Source organism: Phoca vitulina, unplaced genomic scaffold (assembly GCF_004348235.1).
Source record: "Phoca vitulina isolate PV1807 unplaced genomic scaffold, GSC_HSeal_1.0 scaffold66, whole genome shotgun sequence".
NCBI lineage: Eukaryota > Metazoa > Chordata > Mammalia > Carnivora > Phocidae > Phoca > Phoca vitulina.
The window spans coordinates 5,128,529-5,152,958 of NW_022589769.1; the positions used below are offsets into that span (position 1 = coordinate 5,128,529).

General features: G+C 44.6%; 1 protein-coding gene across 2 annotated transcripts in view; it reads right to left on the reverse strand.

The window, feature by feature from the left end:
* Window positions 1-409: 409 nt before the first annotated feature.
* Window positions 410-24,430, reverse strand: part of CPPED1 (calcineurin like phosphoesterase domain containing 1) — a 101,252-nt gene continuing 77,231 nt past the window's right edge. For both annotated transcript variants that reach the window (XM_032392170.1, XM_032392171.1), the window contains exon 4: window positions 410-1,356. In XM_032392170.1, the coding sequence (XP_032248061.1) occupies window positions 1,127-1,356 (230 nt within the window). In that variant the 3' untranslated portion in view covers window positions 410-1,126. The remainder of the gene's footprint in view (window positions 1,357-24,430) is intronic.

The window sequence follows — 24,430 nt, forward strand, 5'->3', positions numbered from 1 at the left end:
CCGCACAGAAGCAGCGGCAAAGGAGCTCACGTAAAAACGGTGTTGATTTTAAACCACCCACACTCCTTTGCCAATGGATCCTGCCCCCTGTTCATTTCATCCAAGTTGGCGCCGATTTAGATCACAGGGCTGAATGTACCGTTTTTGTGCCCGCCAGGGTTCCTGCTTTGTTTCTTTTCAGAACTCAGCATCGACTCCCGCTTGCTCTGTCCAAGGAGACACAGCGAAGAGGCTCATAAATGGAGGGCCATCCCCATCACACAAGAACGCCAATCTGCGGAGCTCCTGTGCCCTCGGAAGGGACCGTGAAGAAACTCAAAACAGACAGAGAGGCGGCGCTTTGGGGCTTCAGTTCTAGTCTCTGGGTGGGGGGGGGGGGGGGGGTGGGGAGGTTTATAGAGATGGCCAATTTGTGTGCCAAGGAGGCTTTTCTCATCACCCAGAAGGCAAATTCAACTTTGACTAGCATCGAATGCATCGTCGACAATAGTAGGAGCCTCAAAATTTAATAGCAAGTGTTGTCTACTCAGTTCCGTGCAAAAAAAAAAAAGAAGCCCACGCAGCTCTGCTAATGGGATATAATGATTTGCCTTGTTAGGAAGGAAAGGCAATGACCTTTGTTTCTGCCTAGCATTTTGGGAGTCGTGAACACGATCTAAGACAAACAAATGCGGTTTGTTCATGGAATTATCGAAGCCCGCGCTTGGATATCAAGGTGGGATGGAGGGTGACAGGTAGACTTTTACCATCCGCTACCGGGAAGCAATCGATTTCACAGGCAGAGCTGAGAAACCCATCATTAGGAGAACTGACTCAAACACTGAGGCAGCAAGATTCTAATATCATTTATTCCTTTGTTTTCAGGCTTTCCCCACCCCCCTCTTTTTTAAGGGGAGGGCAGCTCTCTATTTTGAATATAACTTAGGATAGGAGGATAGGACCCAGCTCTCTGATTTATGCAAAATGACATAAATCCACAAATCGGCCTGGAATACTTTTATATTTCAAGAGGGGGCGGTGCACAGCTGCACTTTCTGGCAAAGTAAGAAACCAGTGGAAGTGAACCGTGGACTTGGAGCAATCTATGGGTCTAGGAATGAAGGACAGACACAGGCTCAAGGGGCAGTCACTTTTCCTCCATTAGGCCCATGAGATCGTCGTCTATCCCCTTCTCACTCAGCTCATCCAAACTGTAGTATCGATGAACGATTTTCTCGGCGGTGACCACCACGACTCGGAGCCCGTGGGTGTCTTGGCCCAACTGGCACCCGATGGCCGATGACACCACCATGTCCAGGTTCTGGTAGATGCCCCCGGCATTCCGGTGGTAGTGGCCTGAGAACACAGCTGTGACACCTGCAGGGGAGGGAACAAAACATTAGGGGGCCAAGGATCTTCATTTAGGGAACTGGGGGCTCCACGGCTTCCTTCTGGGAGCAATAGAGTATGTTATGAAATTAAATGCGCTAATATTACTCAGTGCATAATAAACGAGAAGACTGCATATGTGACATCCAGAATCCTTGCAAGGATAATTCATCGATACAACATATTAACACATTTGTCGTAAGTGGTACAAGAAAGTGCTAGGGAACAAGAAGAGAGAAGATGAAGTGACTGACTTTGGGAGAGATACAGGAAGTGGAAGGAAATATTTTGAGGCCTGTATAAACAGCCATATGATGGAAGTTAAATGTCTAGAAAAAAGAATGTTTATGGAGTTTTACTCAAGACAGCACAGCATGCTCAACATTTAATGTACCTCCTCCGCTCCACACTCAAGAGCCATGATGGATAAAATCTAAAAAAGAAAACCAAAGGACAGAAGTAGCTTCAAAATCAAAACAAATAGCTCCGTGGATGAGAAACAAGGCAGAAAGGCAGAGTAATGAGCGGGGTTACAGTGCTGCTGGGAGTTAAGCTCCTGGAGGGTGACAGAGACTGCAAGCAGTTTCTGTGATAGGAGGAAATAAAGCCCGGCCCCCATTTGAAAGAGGGTTGGCGTGGGAACCTCTGTTTATGGAAAGAGGATGCAAAAAACCATTGTAGCGTGCTGCCTGGGGCTAGGGTCGTGGTATGCAGGTGTTTCTAACAAGTCCTCCAGAAAATAAAAGAGAACCAATCTGTAATGTTTACTAATTTCCATGGGGTGAACACTCTGATGGTGGCTGAATTCAAATTACCGACAACGTGACGTCACTGCCTAGACGTGGGAAGAGATGCCTGGTAGCATCATTATATAGTGCTTCTACCACACAGGCACAGAAGCTGTGAGCTACCTTGCCAGCATGGTAATAGCAACACATAGCAAGATAGTTGGGAAATAATCAGTTTTGAGTATTTATTACCTTTGCTTTTTATTATAATTTATTTAATGGCGAGTTTGTAGAATTTAATGTTTAGTAATGGTTGTTTAACAAGGAGCTCACAAAATTCCTTAAAATTTAATAATTGGTTTTCATGAACTGGGTAGGAGCTGACTGCAGCACAGCACTGGGCTAGGGCTTGTAGCAATCTATGGGTCTAGGAATGAAGGACAGACACAGGCTCAAGTCTAGGAAATGAGACATATTTTCTCAGTGTGACTGTGGGCAAGGGCCCTCAAGCTCTACTATAAGACCTGGCCCTGGGTAGGGGCTGGGGTGGAGGTGACCCAAACCACTAGACAAGGAGAAGCTATTCAAGAGAGAAAGTGGAAAACCAAAGCTGAAATTACCTCTTAATAAAATTGAATCTGAAACAAATCCCACCGCCTGTGAAGAAATTTCATGCTAACTAAGACAGTCTACAGACTCCTCAATCAGGAATATGAATTCACTCCAGGTGAAATGAATGATATAAAACTGCCTGAAAAATATTTAAAATGAGTATGTTTAGGGCATCAAAAAGTCCTTAATAAAGGAAAAGAACCAGATGTTATGAAACAAAACAGGCATGAATTCAATGAGAATAACTGGTAATGAAAGCTTAGAAACAGTGGCCATTAAAGACAGCCATTAAAACAGAACATGAAGACAACTCTCAATAAATGGGATAAATTCTAAACTGGACACTAATCAGAGAGGAAATCAGTGAATTAAGAGACAGAATGGAGGCACTGAACCAACCAAAAGACAACACAGAGACTCAGACATAAGCAATAAGAACATGCAGTTCAAAGAACCCAAAGAATGGATAAAGGGGTATCTATGGATGCTTAAGACGAGGTGCAACAGGAGAAAGGAGGAAATAATAGTAAGAATAACTTGAAGAAACAATTGTTGGGGATTTTCCAAAATGAAGGAATATATGGGTCTTCATATATAAAGTGCTAAGTAGGATAAATAAAAATCAATTTGTATCATGGGGATATTGTGGAGCATCCAACAAAAAAACCCTAAAAATATATCATGGCAAAAATACTATAAAGGAATGACAATTAGATAGCAGGCACCCCAGCAATAACAGAATCAAAGAGTAATGCCTTCCAGAGCTGAGGGGAAGCAACTATGAACCTCAAATTTTATACCCAGCTAAACCATCATTCAAGTTAAAGGGCAAAAGAAATACATGCTGGGGCATACGAAGACGAAGAGTTTACCACTTACAAACCTTCACTGAAAGAATTATTAGGAGATATGTTTCAGCAAGGAAGGGATGAAATATTAAAAAACAATGATGAGCTAACACTGATAAAAATATTTTGGTAAATTTAATTAACTACTGATTTTCTTTGAAAACCTCTTTTTTAAAATGTAAAAGTAAAACTAAAGCTCGAGAATGTCAAGATGGGAAGTTCAATGGATAATTAGAGCACATAAAAGCTATTGTCATGTTTGGAAGGAAGAAGAAAATAATTATATTTTGCTAGAAAAAATGCATAATTAACATGCTTCTTAAAAATGTTTGGGCACAAGCAACCAAATTAAAAATAGGCAAACCGTACTTCATCAAAATTTTAAACTTTTGTGCATCAAAGAACACCATCAACAATATGAAAAGATAACCCACGGAATGGGAGTGAATATTTGCAAATCATCTATCTGATAAAGGTCTAACATCCAGAAAATATGGAGATGGATATGAAAAATACGAAAAATGTTCAATGTCACTAATCATCAGTGCAATGAAAATCAAAACCATAATGAGATTTCACTTCACATCCACTAGGATGGCTATCATCAAAAAGATGGAAAATAACAAGTGTTCACAGGGATCTGGAGACACTGGAACCCTTGTAGAGTGCTGGTGGAAATATAAAATGGTGCAGCCTTTCTGGAAAACACTTTGGCAGTTCCTTAAAATGTTAAACATACAGCCACCACGTGACCCAGCAGTTCCACTCCTAGGTATCTACTCAGGAGAAAGGAAAACACACAGCCATGTAAAAACTTGTTTGTGAAGGTTCACAACAGCATTATTCATAGTAGCCCAAAGAGCAGAAACAACCTAAATGTCCATTTGAACTGATGAATAAACAAAATGTGGCACATCCATTTGATGGAAGATTGTCCAGCTGTCAAAAGGACTGAAGAGTACTGTCACATGCTCCAACATGGACTGACCTCGAAAACACCACGCTCAGTCAGTGAAAGAAGTCAGATGCAAAAGGCCTCGCACTGTATGATTCCATGTATATGAAATGTCCAGAATAGGCAACTCCAGAGACAGAAAGAAGATTATTGTTTGTCGAGGGCTGGGAGGGGGGGAGGGACAAGGGGAAGCGGGAGTGATTGCTAATGGGCACAGTGTTTCTTTGTGGAATGGTGATGGTATGGAATCAGACAGTGGTGACGGCTGCACAACCTCATGACTATATTAAAGCCACTGAATTTGGGGCATCTGGGTGGCTTAGTCATTGAGAGTCTGCCTTCGGCTCAGGTCATGATCCCAGGGTCCTGGGATCGAGCCCCGCATTGGGCTCCCTGCTTGGCGGGAAGCCTGCTTCTCCCTCTCCCACTCCCCCTGCTTGTGTTCCCTCTCTCGCTGTGTATCTCTCTGTCAAATAAATATATAAAATCTTTTAAATAAAAAAAACCACTGAACTTTTTCATGTTAAAAGTGTGAATTTTATGGTATAGCTCAATAAAAAAAAAATGCAAAAAAAATATAGGGGAAGGGAAGGAGGCCAGAATGACCCGTGTGGCAGTGATGGGAGGCGGAGACATCAGTATGAACTCATGTTTACCTTAATACCATGTTAAAAACAGAGAATGACACAGAGAGACATTGACAGATGTGTGCGGACACAGGTTAGTATAAAGACACGTATTTCCTTGCTCTGTTGGCTGTCAGTGCCTAGAAACAGGGGCACATACTGGCCACGAGCACACCTAGCGTCCAGATCTTGGTTTCTAATACCATTCTCGAATAAAAGGATCCTCGGAGACTTGGCTGACTGTGGGGCTGGGGCAGGAAATATACAAGATGAGCCTGGAGCATCTTGTTGGGCCAGAAAGGAAGGAAGTGCTCAAAAGCTCGAGCTGACGGGGGGTGTGTCAGAGGGACACAGGAATCAACAGAAAGAGCTCCCCACAGCCAAACCTTAACAACTTAAGCAACAAAATAAACTCGTGCCAAAGTATAAAAAATAAATCCACTAGTCCAAATTAATATAAATAAATAAATGTGGGAAAAAGAGACAAAATCTCCCATACAGAAGAACAAATAATTTATGTCGATCTTCTGCCCTTAGGAAGGTGGAGCTCCCTATATGTGTGGACTATGCATACGGACTTCCTTCCCAGAGTCACTTAACAGTGGAGACACGGGCCAAACATCAACAGGGATGGGAAGTCAGGTTGTTAGTCTGCACCCCTGATGCACCTTGATGACTGTGATAAAAACGGCACACCTGTGTGGTCTTCCTCCTCCCAATCCAGGACTCAGCATGAGAAAACCATCAGACCAATCCCCATAGAGAGACATTCTAAAAACACCTGACCAGTACTTCTCGAGAAACTGTCAAGGTCATCAAAAACAAGGGCAGTCTGAGAAACTGCCACAGCACAGAGGGGACTAAGGAGGTGTGATGCCTAAGCGAGGTGTGCTATGCTAGATGGGATCCTGGAGCAGAAAGAGGACATTAGGTAAAAAAGTAAGGGAACCTGATTATGGGCTTTCATTAATAAAAGTGCACCAATATCACTTCATTAATTATAGCAAATGTACCGTATTAGTGTAAGATACTAATAACGGGAAACTAGAGGCAGGTGTACATGGGAAGTGTCTGTATCATCCCAGCGATTTTTATGTGGATTTGAAATTGTTCTAAAATTTAAAAGTTTATTTAAAAAAAAAACCATACGGATAATTTCCAAAAGAACCGAATGGAATATGCAGCTTTCAATCAGCAAAGAGGCGGGGGGAAAAAATCAGAATGACTACAAAAAACAAAACAAAAAAAGAATCAAACACGAAATTTTAAAATGTTCCTGACACCAAATGCTGGGTCTGGTGCAGAGAAACTGGATCGTGCCTGCAGTGCTGGTGGGAAGGTAAACAGTCTGGTTGGTAAACAGTCTGGTAATAGTTGAAATTGCATTTACTGTATGACCCAGCAACAGAACTCCTGGAGATTTTTCCCAGTTTCCCAAAACTTATGTTCCAATATCTGTACATGGATGTATACAGTAGCTTTATTTGTAATAGCCAGGAATGGGAGGCAACGTAAATGTCCTTCCGCGGGGTCTACGGTTACACTGTGGTACATCCACGCCACGGAATACCACCCAGCAATAAAAAAAAGGAACAACCGATCGATACGCACAACAACTGGAATAGATTTCAAGGAAATTATACTCATTAAAAAAAGCCAAACCCCAAAGGTTCCATCCTGTATGATTCCATTTATGTAGCATTCCTGAAATGACAAAATTATAGATATGGCTGCTAGGAGTGAGGCGCAGCGGTGGAGGGGATCGGGGGCGCATGCGGCTATAGGAGGACGGCAGGAGAGATCCTTGTGGTGATGGAACTGTTTGCATTTGACAAGGATTCAGAAAGGTCTGAAGGGAATGTGCTCAAAATGTTTACAGCAACTGCTTCTGGGAGACTCTGAACACAGCATTGTGACTACAGCCGTCAGGGCTCGAAGCGGGCACAGGGACACACCTGCGGGCAGGTGTGGCCATCTGCTGGCTGAGGTCCACACCCAGGGATGGGAAGGAAGGACACCCAGGTTTGTCTATGTGGAGCATCCAACGGTGGCGGGAAACAGCTATTTCCATTTACTGTTATTAGGATATAAACAGACACAACTCATTTCAGAGGGTAATTTGGTGCTATTCTCTCACGTTTCATTGTGCGTTCCCCCTGACCCAACACCACCACTTTGGTAGAAATTTATCCTTCAGAAATACCCAGTACAGTGTTCACCAAGGCACTGTGTGTGATGTTCATTTATGGGAGGACTGGATAAATTACAGTAGGTGTATTTTTAAAAAGAGGTAGATTTACATGTGCTGGCATTGAAAGATACCAAATACATTATTAAATATGAATAAGATGTTAAAATAAGTATTATGTGATCCTGGCTTTGTAAAACATAGACAGCGTATGCATAAGAGGGTGTGCACGTATGTTTGTAGCCCCCAACTGAACTGGGATACATTCGCACTGCTCACACTGGTGATTTCATGGGGAGGCTGGGGGCTGGGATTAGCGAGGGGACATCATTTTCTACTCTTCCGTACCGTGGTATAATGTTATCAGTGATCATGAACACGAACATCAAGGTGCTGTGAAGAGCGTGGGGGTGATGTGCCAGATGGACTGAGTGGGGCGGGGGGGAGGGGAGAAGAGATGGAATGGAGGTGCCCCCACACCAGGGACCGAGCTGTTCAGGTCAGACGCTTGCAGCTGAAGCCCCAGGTTGGGCGCCCAGAGGGTCCTCGCCACAACTGGAGAATTGAACAGTCCTGGCCACACTGACTGGAGGACCACAGAAGTGACTGCTTCCTTCATGGCCTTCCTGGGGTTTCAAAGCTTCATGGCCTGTGCAGTCGGAGGCCCACTGCGAGCTTGTGCCATCAGACTGGCCTCGGGGAGTTCCTCTTGGCCAGACAGAAGCCACTTAGTGTTGTTATTATTTTGTTGTGTACTAGATTATGTGCATTGAATTTGGCTCTTCATGCCTAATTCATAGTTGCAAACTAATATTCTGGAAGGAATGCTTGGCAATTTAGAAAATGGCTCGCATTAGCCGTAATTAGCTGTAAAAACTCATTTATGTTCAAGTTTCACGCCATATTTATTGGCGTCCACAGAGACAGAAGCATTAATGGGGCTGTTCAAGTGACCTGCAGAACTTTCCGAGCAGATCTCAGTGGACCCCGGACAGCTGCGCTGGTTGGCCGTGCGTGTGCTATCCATCTTCCCACTGCAAACCCCTCAGGGCTCACCGTTTATTGTTAATGTCCCAAGTCACAGCAAGTGTGACCGAATGAGGAGTGTGGCATTAGCAAGGATACCTAAGAGGACTAACAATAAAGATGAAAGAGACTGTCAGTGAGCAGGGCCACGGTGTTGAGAATGGCCTCCCCTCTAGCAAGGAGAGCCCCCCACCCCAGCAAGGAGAGCCCCCCCCGCCGCCACCCCCACAAGTACAATCAGGAACTTCACATCTTGAAGTCCTGAATAAGACACCGTGGAATGGCCATGAAATAAGTGCACAAAGGGATGGTCAGGCAGGAGGCTGAAGTCTGTCAAATGGAGGAGGGTACGAGTAACTCTCCATTCTGCCGGGTTCTAGTGCGGAGTTCAGGGCTCTGGGCTATTCCTGGCTGGAAGAGGGAGGAGGAGGCACGTGACAGAGTCTCTTCCCGGGCTGGAACCAGGGCCAGAAGCAGCCTGGTGGATGATAGAGGGAGTTTCTATCTCCCACCTCCTGGGAAGTCCAGCAGTTCTGAACCCGGTTATGTTCTCCAAGTCCTCCCACGAGTAAGGGCAGTATTGAGGCAAAGCGGAATGGGGATGGCTTGGAAGGAGGATAGCAGCAGGACCCTAAGGACTTTCCAAGTATCATCTCACTGAATCCTCCCAACAGAGACTCGAATCACCTCCATTTTACAGATGAGAAAACCGAGGCCGGGAGAAAAAACAAAGTTATGCAGCTGGAAAACTCATGTTAGAGCCCAAGTGCTGAACCGGCCTTGCAGACTCTGGCTTTGTTCTTTGGGGACCTTGGGCAGGCCGCTGCCCTTTCCGGGCCTCCACTCCCTCCCTTGTGAGATGAATAATGATTAACACCTGTCTCACGGATGGCAGAGAGGTTTGAAGGAGAGCATGGAACCGGGCAGCAAGCACCTAGCATACGGCGGGTGCTCATCAGCCCTTGGGGCTCCCGCCTGAGCAGGGCCGGCAGCTCACTGTTGGAGTGGGACACAGACACCACGTGCTGGCCTGCGATGCACAGTCTCCTGCCCGAGTTACAATCCTGCCCTTTTATGCCGACAGGCCACAAGGACCCATCTCTGCTTTTTATTAGCTTCTGATGGGGACGCATCGATTCGCAACTCAGTGCAGGTACGGAATGCATTAATAAATCGTGGTTTCCCTGACGGGGGATTGATTTTAGTGGTGTTTTCACGAGTCGTGCCAAATTTCCATTCTGGCTGTTCATTAGTCATCTGGGGCCGACATGCCTCTATGGTTCCTTAATTGAGTATTACGTATAGATTGTTTCTGAATTATGAACTGCTGTAAGGAGATGACAAGCATCTTCTTAAATTACCACCAGAAGAATTCCCCGGCACAAGACAGCCCCTGCGCATCAACAGAGGACAGCTTCTGTGGCGTGAGCTTCGTATTTATTTCTCCATGGTATCAAGTCATAAAGATGCTATAAAAGCTATTTTTAAGCTGTCTTGATTCAAATTCATTTCAAATCAATCAGAGGATGGGAATGCAATCTCCATATAATTTGATATTCTAATACTGGAAGCTTGCCTCAAATCAATCAGGAAATTGGGATGTACCCCAGTGCAATTTTAATATTAAAAACTGACTTCCTTAATGTGCTAGTGTTACTTAAGCCTGGAAAGTACAAACATGTTTGAATTGGGCCACTTTTGTTTGTATTCTGAGTATACATTTATGACAATGGTGTGCATCTTTACGTCGTCAGCTGTGACAGGGAAAACTGTGTTGTAAATCATTAGTCACTCACATTATTCTGCCTCAGTGGTAAGGAAAAAAACATGACTCACTGGGAAAAAAAAAATTGGTGTGAACGGAGAGGAAATAGGTACAAATAACCCGTGCTGCAGGTAAAGAATTTCACAGGCAGGTCGCCAAGAGGAGGGCCCTGAGATGGTGGTCCCTGCCAACAGCCAGCAGCTGCTAATCCAAAATCAGGGTACAGCCCACCTGACTCATTAAGTAAGAGGTTCTTAACTATTGGGTTAGGGTTTTGAGTTGCCACAGAGAGGTTAAGGGACTTGCCTGGGGTCACCCAGCCAGGATTTATACCTGGATCAGGCTGACTCAGAAGCAGATGCTCTCTGTCCATTACCTTAGAGGTACGAAGTGCCAAGGATCACACACTGCAGGCCTAGTAAGGCGTGCCCTGTAGGGGGCAGCTTTGACCTAAGTGACACCCTCCACTTCTGCCAGTTCTTTGTTCACATCTGCCCTGGGACTTGAAGTAGGATAGTGATTCTTGTGGTAATAATAATGATAGTAAGTGGTATTTACAAGTGCTCACTATCAGACATTGTTCTGAAGAAGAGCACTTCACATGTTTTTAAATCGTGTGAGCCCCACAATTTCCCTATGAAGGAGGCATAGTTATTACCCCAGTTTGGCAGATGAGGAAAACAGACGTAGACACATTCCATGTTTGCCCCGCTCGGCCTGTCTCTGACAGGGCTGCGATCAGAGCCCAGGGGTCTGGCCCCCGAGTTGGCGCTCTTAACCAAACTCCTGCCAAGTGGGAGGGAAACTGAAAGCACATGAGAGACGGGCCGCGTGAGTGAAGAAAGAAGAACAGGAGTCAGGGGTGTTGAGGAGGCAGGAGCTAAGTAACCACCACAGAGCTTCTGTGACCTACCACCACCCACGGGCACCCCCTAGTCCTTCTCTGTGCTTTTGTGTGACATGGGAAAAATTCCTATGTGAGTTTTCCAGGGGAGTGCCTGGTGGTACCAGGATTCCAGATCGGAGTGTGGTTCAGCTGGAGGGCAGGGCAGCTGGACTGACCACTGGCTGGAATGGAGACAACTGAGGTGCCAGGCTCAAGTCTGCATCCTCCTCCTTCTCGTGGGGAGAGCATCAAAGCATCCCATCACTGCCAGTGTCAGCCTTTCACGAATTCAAACCTTCCCATCCCCAAATTCCCATTAACTTAAGTGGGGTCTTAAAGACATTTTCATGGAACTTTCGAGGATTGCTCATAACTTAATTGACCTGGGGTCTACAAACATTTTCTGTAAGAGGTCAGAAAGTAAATATTTTAAGGCCATGCAATCTCTGTGGAACTACTCAACTCTGCTTTCCTTCACAGCATGGGAACAACCACCATTCACAGTTACGTAAACATGTGGGCATGGCTGCGATCCAATAAAACTCTATTAACAAAAATGAGAGGAGGGCCACCCCCAGTCAATGGAGAAAAAAAAAAAGCATATTATCTTTAAAAAAAATACATTTGGGTGATCAAAGTTCAGCCACAATTTCTCAATCCTTCAAAAATTAGGAAGTGTCTTTCTGTACTTCTCACAAATAAAGAAAACAACAAAGAAAACAGTAATTTGTAGTTTGTAAAACTATGAATGCCATCCTGACCAGGGGAGACAAGTGTATTTGCCCAACAGAGAACATTGCTTTAATGAACACAAAATTATTCTATAAACAATTACTCAATTATATAAAAATTCAGAGCATTTGTACTAATGGTCAGAAAGAGACTTCTGTATTTACTTGAAACGAAGAGTGTCCACATCCTTCCATCTAAAAAACTAACTCAGATTTAAAACATTAAAAAAAATTGTGTGCTGACAATTTTTGCTTGAAATTAAATGTCTAATGGGCTTATAGTTTATAATCTCTCTTATAGTGTACCCCCATAAGAGAGATTATAAAATTCAACCAGCATACAGTTTACACTCAATAAATATAAATCTATGCTGCTGAATTAACATTCTAGCTGTCCTTTATACAGACAATGTGAGGTGGAAAGGGCTCTGAAGTGGTCCTGCTCAAGAGAAACATAATGTGAGCCTCTTGTGTAATTTTATATTTTCTAATAGCTGCCTTTTAAAAAGTAAACAGTAACAGGTGAAATTAATTTTAGTTGTGTTTTAACCCAATATTTAAAATATTATTTCAATATATAATCAATAAATAAAATATTACCATTTTTACATTATTTTCATACCAAGTTTGGAAAATCCAGTGTGTATTTTATACTTAGATCCCACCTCCATTTGGACCAGCTACATGTAGCTACTATACTGAGCAGAGCCATTTTTTTTTTTTTAAGATTTTATTTATTTATTTGACAGAGAGAGACACAGTGAGAGAGGGAACACAAGCGGGGGGAGTGGGAGAGGGAGAAGCAGGCTTCCCGCTGAGCAGGGAGCCCGATGCGGGGCTCGATCCCAGAACCCCGAGATTATGACCTGAGCCAAAGGCAGCCGCTTAACGACTGAGCCACCCAGGCGCCCCAGCAGCACCATTTTGGAGTGGGGCAGATGTGGAAATCCAATCCCAGCGTTGGCTCTTTTTTAACTGAATGGCCTTAGTTTCACTATCTGAAAAATGGAGATAATCACAGGTAACCTTGCGAGGCTGCTGCTATGAGAAATAGCTATACTGTGCCTGGCACAGAGTAGGCTCCTCATGAATGAAAGCCATTATAATATCAATTATTAAATCACTGAATATTTCTTTTTTTTTTTTTTTTATTTTTTTTTTAAGATTTTATTTTATTTATTTGACAGAGAGAGACACAGCGAGAGAGGGAACACAAGCAGGGGGAGTGGGAGACCGAAAAGCAGGCTTCCCGCAGAGCAGGGAGCCCGACGTGGGGCTCGATCCCAGGACTCTGGGATCATGACCTGAGCCGAAGGCAGATGCTTAACAACTGAGCCACCCAGGCGCCCCTCACTGAATATTTCTTTAACAGAAGCACTGAATTATTAATATCATATGACAAACACAAAGGCCCTTTGGCAGAGCAAAAATAACCATACCACATGTACAAATAGACAAAGAAGGTAGCTCTAGGATCAACATTTTCCACATTTTACAAGGAAGCTTAACTACTGGATCAAAGAATACCTCCACTTTTTTGGTACAGTGTCAAGTATAACTGAAGAACCATAAACTTCATATATTTTGATCAATTTTAACACATGTACACACCTGGAAACCATCACCAAGATCAAGATCATGAACACATCCCACCACTCCCAAAAGTTTCCTCGCACTCCTTGGGAGTCACTCTCTCCCTCTATCCTGGCCCAGGCAACGTCTGACCTGTTTGCTGTTTCTACAGATTGATAGGATTTCATATAATGGAATCATATAGTATGCAATCTTTTTTGGTCTGGCTTCTTTCACGTAGCATGATTTTGAAATATTTCATGAAAGAATCATGAAGGCATGATTTTGAAAGATTCCTCCATATTACTGTATGTATCAAGAGTTCATCCTTTTTATTGCTAAGTAATATTTCATTGTATGGATATCCTATAATTTGTTTACCCATTCAACTGCTAATGGGCCCTGGGGTTATTTCCAGAATTGCCTCAGCATGTGTGATGAAAAGTGATTAACCATATATATTTGGGTTTATTTCTAAACTCAATTTTCTGTTCCATTAATCTGTTTATCTTTTAATACTAAATGCCAGCTTTGATCACTGTAGGTTAACAGTTCTGAAATCAGGTAGGGTAGGTCCTTCAACTTTGTTCTTCTTTTTCAAAATCATTTTGCTATTAGGTAACTTGCATTTCTTTTTTAAAAGATTTTTTTTTTTAAATTTATTCATTTGACAGAGATACAGAGAGAGAGAGAGAGAGCATGAGCAGGGGGAGAGGCAGAGGGAGAGGGAGAAGCAGGCTCCCCGCCGAGCCAGGAGTCCGAAGTGGGGCTTGATCCCAGGACCCCAGGATCATGACCCAAGCCGAAGGCAGACGCCCAACCAACTGAGTCACCCAGGCGCCCTGGTAACTTGCATTTCCACAGAAATTTTAGAATCAGCTTGCAGATTCTACCCAAAATAAAACTGCAGGAATTTTGATTGGGATTATGTTGAATCTACAGATCAATTTGGGGAAAATGCCATATTAACAACAGTCTTCCAATCCATGAACATGGTCTATCTTTCCATTTACTTAGGTCGTCTTTAATTAATGTCAGCAATGTTTTATAGTTTTTAGGGCAGAAGTCTTACATGTCCTTTGTGATTCCTGGGTATTTTATGGTTTTTGATGCTATTGCAAATTGAATTATTTTTACAATTTCATTTGACAAGTGTTTGTTGGTGGTATATAAAAATACATTGTGTCTCTCAACTTGATAACCTGAGACCTTGCTAAATTCATTTATTCCAGTAATTGTTTTGTAGATTCCTGGGATTCTCTAAGTAAATAATCATATCATCTGCAAATAGGGACAGTTTTATTTCTTCTTCTCTGATTGCTATGCTTTTTCTTGCTTTTTGTAATGATTGGAACCTCCAATATGCTGTTACATAGGAATGGTGAAAACAGGCAAGCTTTCCTTATTCCTAATCTCGGGAAAAATTTAGTCTTCCATATTCCCATACTTTAGAGTTTGGATATGACTGTCAAATTATCCTTAAGGAAAGAAAGCAACTTAAATTCTAACCAAGGGTGTGAGAGTTTGGTCACTGAGATTTCATTCCTTGGTGATCTTACAAGACAGAGCCTTTCAAAGATTAAAAGGGAGACTTCCAGAACAACACACATTTATCCAGAAATTCTGAGTAAGTGCTATCCTCCCTGTTTTTTTTTTTTTCTATTGTCATGCTGGATAATCCCTGTCCTCTTACTCTTAACTAAGCCCTTTCACATGATTTATGCTGGTGGATGCTGTCGGTGTCCTCACCAGGCCCCTTTCCAGGTTGGTGCATCCAGCTGCTGCTGGGAGGGCTGGCTGCTAACTGCTCACAGCTGCCCTGCTCCTGAGACCTGAACGACTGAACTAACACCGTGGTGGGGGGCACAGCCAATGAATGAATGACCCAAGAGTGCAAAAGGTCAGCCCCCAGACCATGTGGCATAGGACTCCTATTATACGAAATACCCAGAATAGACAGGCACATCTATGGCGACCGAAAGTAGATTTCTAGGGCAGGGAGGGAGGAAATGGGGAGTGGCTGCAAAAGGGTTCAGGGTTTCGTTTCTTTTCTTTCTTTTTTAAAGATTTTATTTATTTTTGACAGAGAGACAGTGAGAGAGGGAACACAAGCAGGGGGAGTGGAAGAGGGAGAAGCAGACTCCCCACTGAGCAGGGAGCCCCATGCGGGGCTCGATCCCAGGACCCTGGGATCATGCAGACGCGTAACGACTGAGCAACCCAGGCGCCTCGCAGGGTTTCTTTATAGCGTCATGCAAATGTTCTAAAATTGACCATGATGGTGAACGCACAACTCTCTGAATAGACTGAGAACTGCCGAACTGTACACTTTAAGTAAGTGAATTGTATGGTATGTTAATGGTAATGGCATGTCAATAAAGCTGTTATGGTGCGGTGGGGGAGGGAAAGAAAGGGAATAATGACCATAATAGTAATAGCTATCATCTTTTGAAGATCTGCTATGGACCAGGCACTGTAAACAAGCCTCATTGTATTACTTTTAATTTTTCCACATCCCTAAAACGGGTTATTGTATGTGGGGGCTGGAGGACGTGGCATCCCTGCCTCAAGGCGGGGGGTTGTCCACCGCTGTGGTGTGATTCATGCTCTGGAGCTCCAGCTGGATCTGGCTGAAATCCTGAGCACACATCCTTGCTTATTAGCTTTGTTCCTGGCTCAGTCCTGTGTCCTCACTTCCCTGCTCCAGGGAGCCTCCCTCAGACACTGACCTAAGGAGGTCAGCTGGACCTCTGGACGCCTCTATTACTCTCTTTGTGAGTCCAAGGGCTGCCCAAGGGTTCCTGGCTGCTGCTTTCTCCCACAGCTCCACCCACTTTACAAATAACAAAGACTTTCTATTAAGAGCTTCAGCTTGCTCTTTTTGGTGGTTTTAAAATTTCCTTTCCACTCTTTATCTTTATTGTGTTTCTGCCTTCAAAAGTAATGCCTGCCTTAGGACAGCAGCTGAATGAGCTATGGTACACACACAGTGCAGCTGTAAGGGAAAGTCAGGAAGATCTCCATGAACAGATATGGAATGACAGCCAAGAAAAATTATGTGAATAAAGCGCAAAAAGCATACACAGTAGCCTTCCTTTTGTGTAAGAAGGTATAATAAAACAAACACACATGATGCATGCAGCTTACCCTCAAATAGATCAGAAAAATATATATGTATTTGCAATCTCTCTCACAAATAATAAAAAAAATAAAGCAACTGGGGTAAAACACTAGATAAACCTGGGTAAAACGAATATAGGTGTTCTTTTTACTTGCAACTTTGCTGTCAGCTTTAAAATATTTCTGAATAAAAAGTCAGAAGAAAAAAAAGCAATGCATGCTTGCTAAAATAAAATCAAATGTTGTAAAAATACAGAGCATGAAAAAAAAGAGGGGCAGGAAAATCTCTTGAACTTTCTCTTCCCATTTCAGTTCAGTGTGTATTGTCCAGATATTTTATTTTATTTTATTATTTTTTATTTTTTATTTTTTAAAGATTTTATTTATTTATTTGAGAGAGAATGAGAGAGAGAGAGAGCATGAGAGGGAGGAGGGTCAGAGGGAGAAGCAGACTCCCTGCTGAGCAGGGAGCCCGATGCGGGACTCGATCCTAGGACTCCAGGACCATGACCTGAGCCGAAGGCAGTCGCTCAACCAACTGAGCCACCCAGGCGTCCCTGTCCAGATATTTTAAATTGTCTATACTGATAACACAGGTATTAGATATAAGTCTATAGCAATACACGTATATACAAACACACACAATTTCACAAAAATGGGATATGCTATCTATAGATGTGCGACTTGCTTTTATTCACTTAACACTGTATCTTTTCATTGTTCCACTCAGGACACACAGCTCTATCTCAGAAGCACCCTACAGAATTCTGAAAACTCTATTTCCAGTATGTAAAAATCTAGGCTGTCAGATGACCATTCTAAACTGGGAGGTCAGGTGCGTTCAGCACCTTTCAGCTCTGCACACTGCTCAGGTACAAGGAGAAACTCAGAGTTAGCAGAGCTTCTCAAAGAGCCCCGGGGACCTGGGAGCAAACCACTCCTGGGAGGAAGGAGTCTCATAGCCCAGCCACTCTGGCAGGTCTCAGGGGAGAAGCCCATCTGTACCCGTTTGGGGCAGGATCATTAGCACAGGAAGAGACTCCCAGGTATACGGAGCACCTGAGCCAAGAGGTCCTGCCTCTGTGCAACCTGACCTGGGGCCAGGGCTGCATCGTCTCCTACAGGAGCTGGGACCCAGCCTGCTGATGGGGGTGAGCAGCCCCAGATGGCTGGTGAGGACTAAATTATCGCGGCACCAGGTGTTCCTGGGCGGGGCCTCTGCTGGAACCCTGGGTTTGTGCCTCGCCCTCTCCTGTGGGCACTACGGAGCTTGCAAACATGGGGTTACCTCAGGCGTTTGCCTAGACGTCTGGTTCACGTGACATGAAACATCTGGCTTGTCTTTAGGATCCACAGCCTCCTCTTGGGATTCTTTCTTTTCTTCTCTCTCTCTCTCTCTTTTTTTGATTGGGTAGTTATTAATGGCCCAGTTGTTGAAATGACCTTCACTCAAGGCCAACTCATTCATACTCTATAACCACAAGATTTTTTTTCTTTTAAAAAAAATTTCCTCCCCTCAAGAAATTACACCTTTCTTGCCTCAACTCCATAATAATCCACAAAAATTATATTGTTCCTGGTTCAAGGCTCCTCTTAATTGAAACTACAAGAAGGTGAGAGAGGGGGATGGAACTGTAATTCTCGATGGCACAGAAGCGGCCCAGGGAGCACCAAGGGCTGTGCATTTTCAGCTTGATCAAGTTGTAAGTGGTTCTGCCACAAAAGCCCCAAAGAAGAGCAGATGGGGAGAGAGCGGCTGGTTGGAGTCATCACACCAACACCCAGCGGAGTCGAGAGGGGCCCAGGTCCTGTTTAGAACATGTTTACACTTCCATCCTCCGGACCCACTTACTTTTATAGGACACGAGCCTCCCCTGCCTTTGGGACCACCTGAGCTTGGACAATCCAGGGAACAGAGCGGCGCTGCTGGGAAATCATTCCTCTCCGAGGCCTGCAGGTGCCTGGCTGCCCGCACAGCCAAAGCCCAGGGGGTATGGCTGCAGTGGAGCCCCACTCCCCGACTTGGACTCAAGAATTAATTATGCTCCTACAAAATTCAGACTCACTTCTTATTTATCTACAGGGGAAGCTATGCTCAACTTTGTAATTTAATTTTTCCCCTTCCTGATGACGCAGAGATTCAAAACGTGTGTGGAATGCAAGAGGAGGGCTGTGTTTTATTCATACTAATATTTGGTTGCCAAAAAAGCAGTGGCAGTCTGGGCCAGGGGTCAGGGGAATGCAAGCTTGAACCTCAGTCTCTGTGCGGGTAGCATGTCCATCAAACTCCCTGAGCCTCAGTTTCCCCGGGTGGAAGGCAGGACTAATATCGACCACCCCCAGGGTTACTTCGAAGACCAAGGGACACTCAGAGCCATGCCCAAGGTTGCGTGGCAGGAAGCTGCATGTGACGTACTCGGATGCCGCTCAGTAATTAGACCTTCCTCTGAGCCTTCTCTAAGTATCTGATCAGAAGATCTTTTTTTCATTTGCACAAATTACATCTTTTTCACTATTCATAATTTCCTCTTTATTTTTAAAAGAAGATGGTGGGCTTGTGTGTGAGATGCAGAGCGGGGCACACATTAAGGTTTCAATCCAGAATGGACAATTTTCTAGATTTCCATTACCCGGCTTCCATGCCCTATCTTAAACACAGCTGTCAGGACAAGAGGCTCATTAAAAAGATTGTTTTGACTGACGGCATGTTCATGTATCAAACTGGAAATCTGTCCAAAAATACTCGAGGGAGGTAGACAGAGGTGGCAGCAAGCCGCGGAAGGGAGACGTTTTGCAGGGTGTCGAAGATGAAATGTGCTGGGGAAAGAGTGCTCTAGCTTGGACTCGAGCCAGGGAGGTCTGGGAGGGGAGCTGTCGCCACTGAAACGTGAGGACCTTAGAAAAGTCAGCTTCCATCTCAGGAACTGGAGAAAGAAAGATGGCAAGACTGCAGTATGGCACGTGCCAAACAGTGCGCTTTTCCAGTCCACCCCTTAAGACGGTGGTCGGCCCTGGCTCTGTCCACGCCCTTGTCTTCCCGCGGGATGACCACTGCCTCCACCTAACCTGAGCCATACCGCCCGTGACAACTCCACTTCCCAGAGCTCCTGGACTGCTTCAAGGCCCTCCGTTCCTGACTCACTCAACTCTTTCGCCCCCAGTGCCTCCTCCTCCTGTGGGCTTCCCTGGGCCAGCGCACCAGTCACCCGCTCCAGGGATGCAGGCCGTTCGTCCCGCTGCTTTTCTGCTAGAGCCTGCTCATAGCCTTTTCAGCTCTCTGCCCTCAGGACAGTCTTTGTGACTGCCCACCCTCCTTACCTTCCTGCCTTCCCAGCTGCCCTCTTTTCTGCCCCTAGATGTATCAGGACAACAGTCAGCTGTCAGTGGCTCGAACAAGTAAAAGGTGCATTTGTATTTATCTACCCCATATAAAGAAAGGAGGCAGGTGGACAGGGTGGGTACAGTTTTGATCAAGGATTTCACTAAGAATGCTGGTTCCTTCTGTTTTTCTGCTCTGCCATCCTCAGTTTGTGGCTTTGTCCTCAGGATTCCAAGACGGCTGCAGGGCTTCCAGGCACTGTGTCCAAGTTCCAAGCAGGAACAAGAGGAAAGGGCCAACAAAAAGCTTTGCAGCTGCCCCACTTGCTAAATCCCAGGACTGGGACCAGTAGCCACACCAGGTGTAAGAGGGGCTGGAAAGGAGTGTTTTCAGCCTGTCACACTGACATCCTGAACAAAACCTGAAGGGAAAGAGAAAATGCATCCTGGGTAGACTGAGCAAGGTTGTTCTTTCTAAAATGCAAAACTTGATTGACGAGAAACCTTTACATGCTTCTTTAACACCTGAGGGTCCTGGATCTGGCTCCTCTTCCCTGCCATCTAACCACCAGAGTCCTGCTCTACCCACGAGTGGTTTCAAGGCCGGCTCTGGCACACGCCGGGCTCACGCTCTGCCCTGTGTCTTGAATGCTCCCTTCCTGCCCACATCTGCCTGGCACACTCTCCTTCACCCTTCAAGACACGGCCTGCTCCTCTCTTGGAGGAGATCATCCCTGGCCCAGCTGAACCAAGCTGGGCCTCCTTCCTCCTGATTCTTGCACATTCCTCTACTTTTGTCCTGGGGCTGCCTGCTTCCCACCTTGGTGTCTCCTGCTGGTCTGTGAGGGCAGAGAGCAAATCTATTTAACTGGATATCCATCCTCAGAATGACGAGAACAGACCTGCTACTCTATAAATGACCGTTGGCAGACGGATGGACAGACGGATGGACGGGCAGATGGACAGATGGATAGTGAATGAATATATGAAACTTGAGGCAACTCATAAGCTCTATGTTAGTAGGTGCTGTGGGGGAGAAACTCCGATCTCCCCGTTTTGTCAAAGGAAAAGCAGAGTTCCAGTGTTTTCTGATACTGCAAAAGAACTACCACGCTCCTTGTTAATGAAGGCCTGGTTGTTACTAACAAGAGGGTGGAAGACAGAGACAGAGAAATGAGCACTGACTCTGAATCCTATCTGTTACTCAAATGCCACAAGACACTCTACTCCACCTCCCCGAACATCCGTTTCCTCGATTTTAAAGAAGGAATGATAATAGATCCCTCATGGAGTTGCTGTGAGTTTCAGAGGTGATGTGTGTAACCCCCCAGCACAGGCTCAGTGTACAATGGGAACACAGTGCTTTTCGACACTGTTTCTGAAATAAGGCGTGAATGTGGGGTTCTTCCTCCTGGCCGCGGCAGACAATGCTGACTGCCTTCTAATACCCATGCTCTTCCTTTTTGTTTTTGCTGAAAAAAAATCCCGATTTTGTTCTGGGAAATGTCCTGCTCTGGAAAGTCATGGGCTTTATCCCCAGAGCCAGGATCGAGGCAGCTGTGGCAATTTTCCTCGTAAGGCCACCAGCTGGGAACAGGTCTGGGTATGGAACTGTGGTAGGATAGCTGCTGGGATCCTGGGAAAGTTTTATTTCTTTTAAAAAGCCCCCTGTCAATTCTGAGCATCAAATCCAGGACTATGGCAGCCATCTGAGAAGGTCCAGTCTGAGGAAAGGGCCACGTGGAGTGGCGGGTGTGGGGGCAGCGAGCAGATTCACAGCAAGATCCAGATCCTGGAGTTGGCCTGGCTGAGAGCCTGAACCAGGCTAGCCTTCTATGAGATGAGATGATAAACCTCCTTATTCTCTGTGCTGGGCGAGTTGGCTAGAGTTTCCTGGTATAGTCAACAGGGACTAATACTACCCTACACTTTTTACAACAGTAACTCTCCTTTTGGGGTGACTGATAATCCACTTTTAAACACTACATAAATTGGCTTTTGGAAGCTCTTACAAAAGAATGGACTTCACTTGCTCTCCAGCAGGTCCCAGTACGGTTCCTGGATAGGGTGGAACTCCATGAGAGCACTATTTTGTCAGTGACTTTCTTGACATCCCTTCTCGGGCTTGTGAAATCGCTTTCGGGGTGCCTGGATGGCTCAGTCGGTTAAGCGTCTGCCTTCAGCTCAGGTCATGATCCCAGGGTCCTGGGATCGAGCCTCGCATTGGGCTCCCTGCTCAGCGGGAAGCCTGCTTCTCCCTTTCCCACTCCCCCTGCTTGTGTTCCCTCTCTCACTGTCTCTCTGTCAAATAAATAAATAAAATAAAATAAGTGAAATTGCTTTCCCAAGCATCACACATTCAATGGGACCGAGGCATGGACCCAAGGCAGTGCGGCGACACAGAAGAGGGGCAAGGGGGCTCGGTCGCCTCAGGCCACATCTGTATGACAACTCAGAGGCAATTTAGAGGTGAGAAACAGACAACACACATTGGAGGCAGAGTGTGTCATTACAAGACCCAAAACGTGGTCAATCAAAAACAAAGAAGGGCAATCTTCTCCTCCCTTAGATTTCAAGCTTTGCACATTGAAGATTAAATGTGGAAAATGCTACATGGCATAATTTTTTGAAACAAACTGATGGCTCTGTAACTATTATCCTTAAATATAAGTGTCAGTGGTGACTGATCTTAAGTACCTGGACCATGGGCTGGGAAACTACAGTCCACTGTTTTCCTGTAAGATGTATGGATGAAGAATGCTTCTTAGCTTTTTAAATGCCTCCAGGTAGGTTTATATAAGCACCTATGTAATACCCTTAATTTTGCCTCTTGGCCCATAAAGCCAAATAATATGTGCTATCCGGCCATTTACAGAAACTGTCTGCCAACCCCAACCTAGATGTCATTGTAGGGATTCTTTTTTATTATTTTTTCATTTTTTTTTGGAAAAACTTAGAAGATTCAGATGAATACAAAAAATAACATTTATATTCCCACCACCCACAGATAACATCTTGTAAGATCTGCTTTCACAGTTTTTAAGAATGAAAAAATTGTAATTATATAATTTTTATACAATTATAGCCCATGTCCCCTTTGATCTCCACCTGCTATACCAGAGGCACCTGGCTTTAGCTTTAAGGATGGGTACCTTTGGCCAGAGGATCAGCGACCTTGACAAGGTTAAGAGAGCTGTTGATCGGAAGACAGGAAATGGGGACAGTGATCACAGTGCTTCTATGTACTGACGGGTGATTCATACAGAGAAGACTTCTTTCCCTTGAAAGCTGTCTCTGTCATGATATAGGGGCTTGGCACAGAGTAGGCAACCCCCAACACCTACTGGGTTGAATGGGTGCCCCCATCAAAACAAACGTTTGGAGTGATTTCATAAAGACGCAGCCATCAAGTAAAGGCGGTTATGAATGAAAAGAAGGATAAAAAAAAAAAGGATACAGGAAGAAGGGAAGAAATGTCCCTGATATGTTGGCTATCCATCCAACAGGTATGCCACAATTCTCACATTCTTATGGGAAACCATGCCCCTATCAACTAGGTAGCAAGGCAAGTATTTGCATGGCTTCAAATGTGATTTCTGGAGAGAGGAATTTAAATATTAGAAACAAATGTCTCATGCATCATGAAGTCCCCTCTAAGACATCTACATTGACTGTAATTCTCTGGTTCCTTCCCTGACTTTTCCCCCTAGACTGAGCTTCTTGAGGGTAGGACCAATGCTTACAATTCAGTGTTCCTGTAGTTTCCAAATGCAGAGAATGTGTGCTCTAAGGGTTCAACATGTAAAGATGAATGTGACAATAGACAAAGCACCCGACCCCAGTGTCAAGAGTTCCAGTAAGTCTTCCAATCAGAACGCTGAATCTCTTCAGCAAAATATGACTGGAGGTCACATCTGGCTTTAGCAAGACCAATTTTAGGCACAGGTTTCATAAATAAAAAATGGGAAAGCATTTTTAGTTTAAGATTTGGACCTGTTTGTGCACAAAGAAGTTCGAGACAGTAGTTGTTAACACAGAGAAAAAGTGAAAAGACTTAAGTGTCCAATAAGGGCAAAAGAGTTCAATGAACATGGTATGTCTATGTGTAGTATAAAATATTGGTGGTCTGGGGAACGTTTTTAACGACACATGATAATGCTCTGTAAGACATCATCTTCTGCTTCTAAAATGCTCATAGGATAAGATCTCAGCTGTATGAAAAGAAGGAACTCCTTAATAACAAGAAAATGTTAATGAAGAGACTGTTTATAAATGAAGCCCCCCAGGGCGCCTGGGTGGCTCAGTCATTAAGCATCTGCCTTCAGCTCAGGTCATGATCCCAGGGTCCTGGGATAGAGCCCCACATCGGGCTCCCTGCTCCGCGGGAAGCCTGCTTCTCCCCCTCCCACTCTCCCTGCTTGTGTTCCCTCTCTCACTGTGTCTCTCTCTGTCAAATAAACAAAATCTTAAAAAAAATAAAAATAAAAAAATAAATGAAGCCCCCTATGAAAGAAAAACAAAACAAAACAAAGCCCACCTTGTACAACCCAGCAGAGGCACCTTTGTGTTGAATCACAAATCATGCTAAAGACATGGGATTTCAGAAAGCCAATGAAAAGACACTTGGAGAATGGCCAGAATTGGGAGAAGGGAAAGTCATCAACATGGAAGGCTCTGGCAGAAGAAA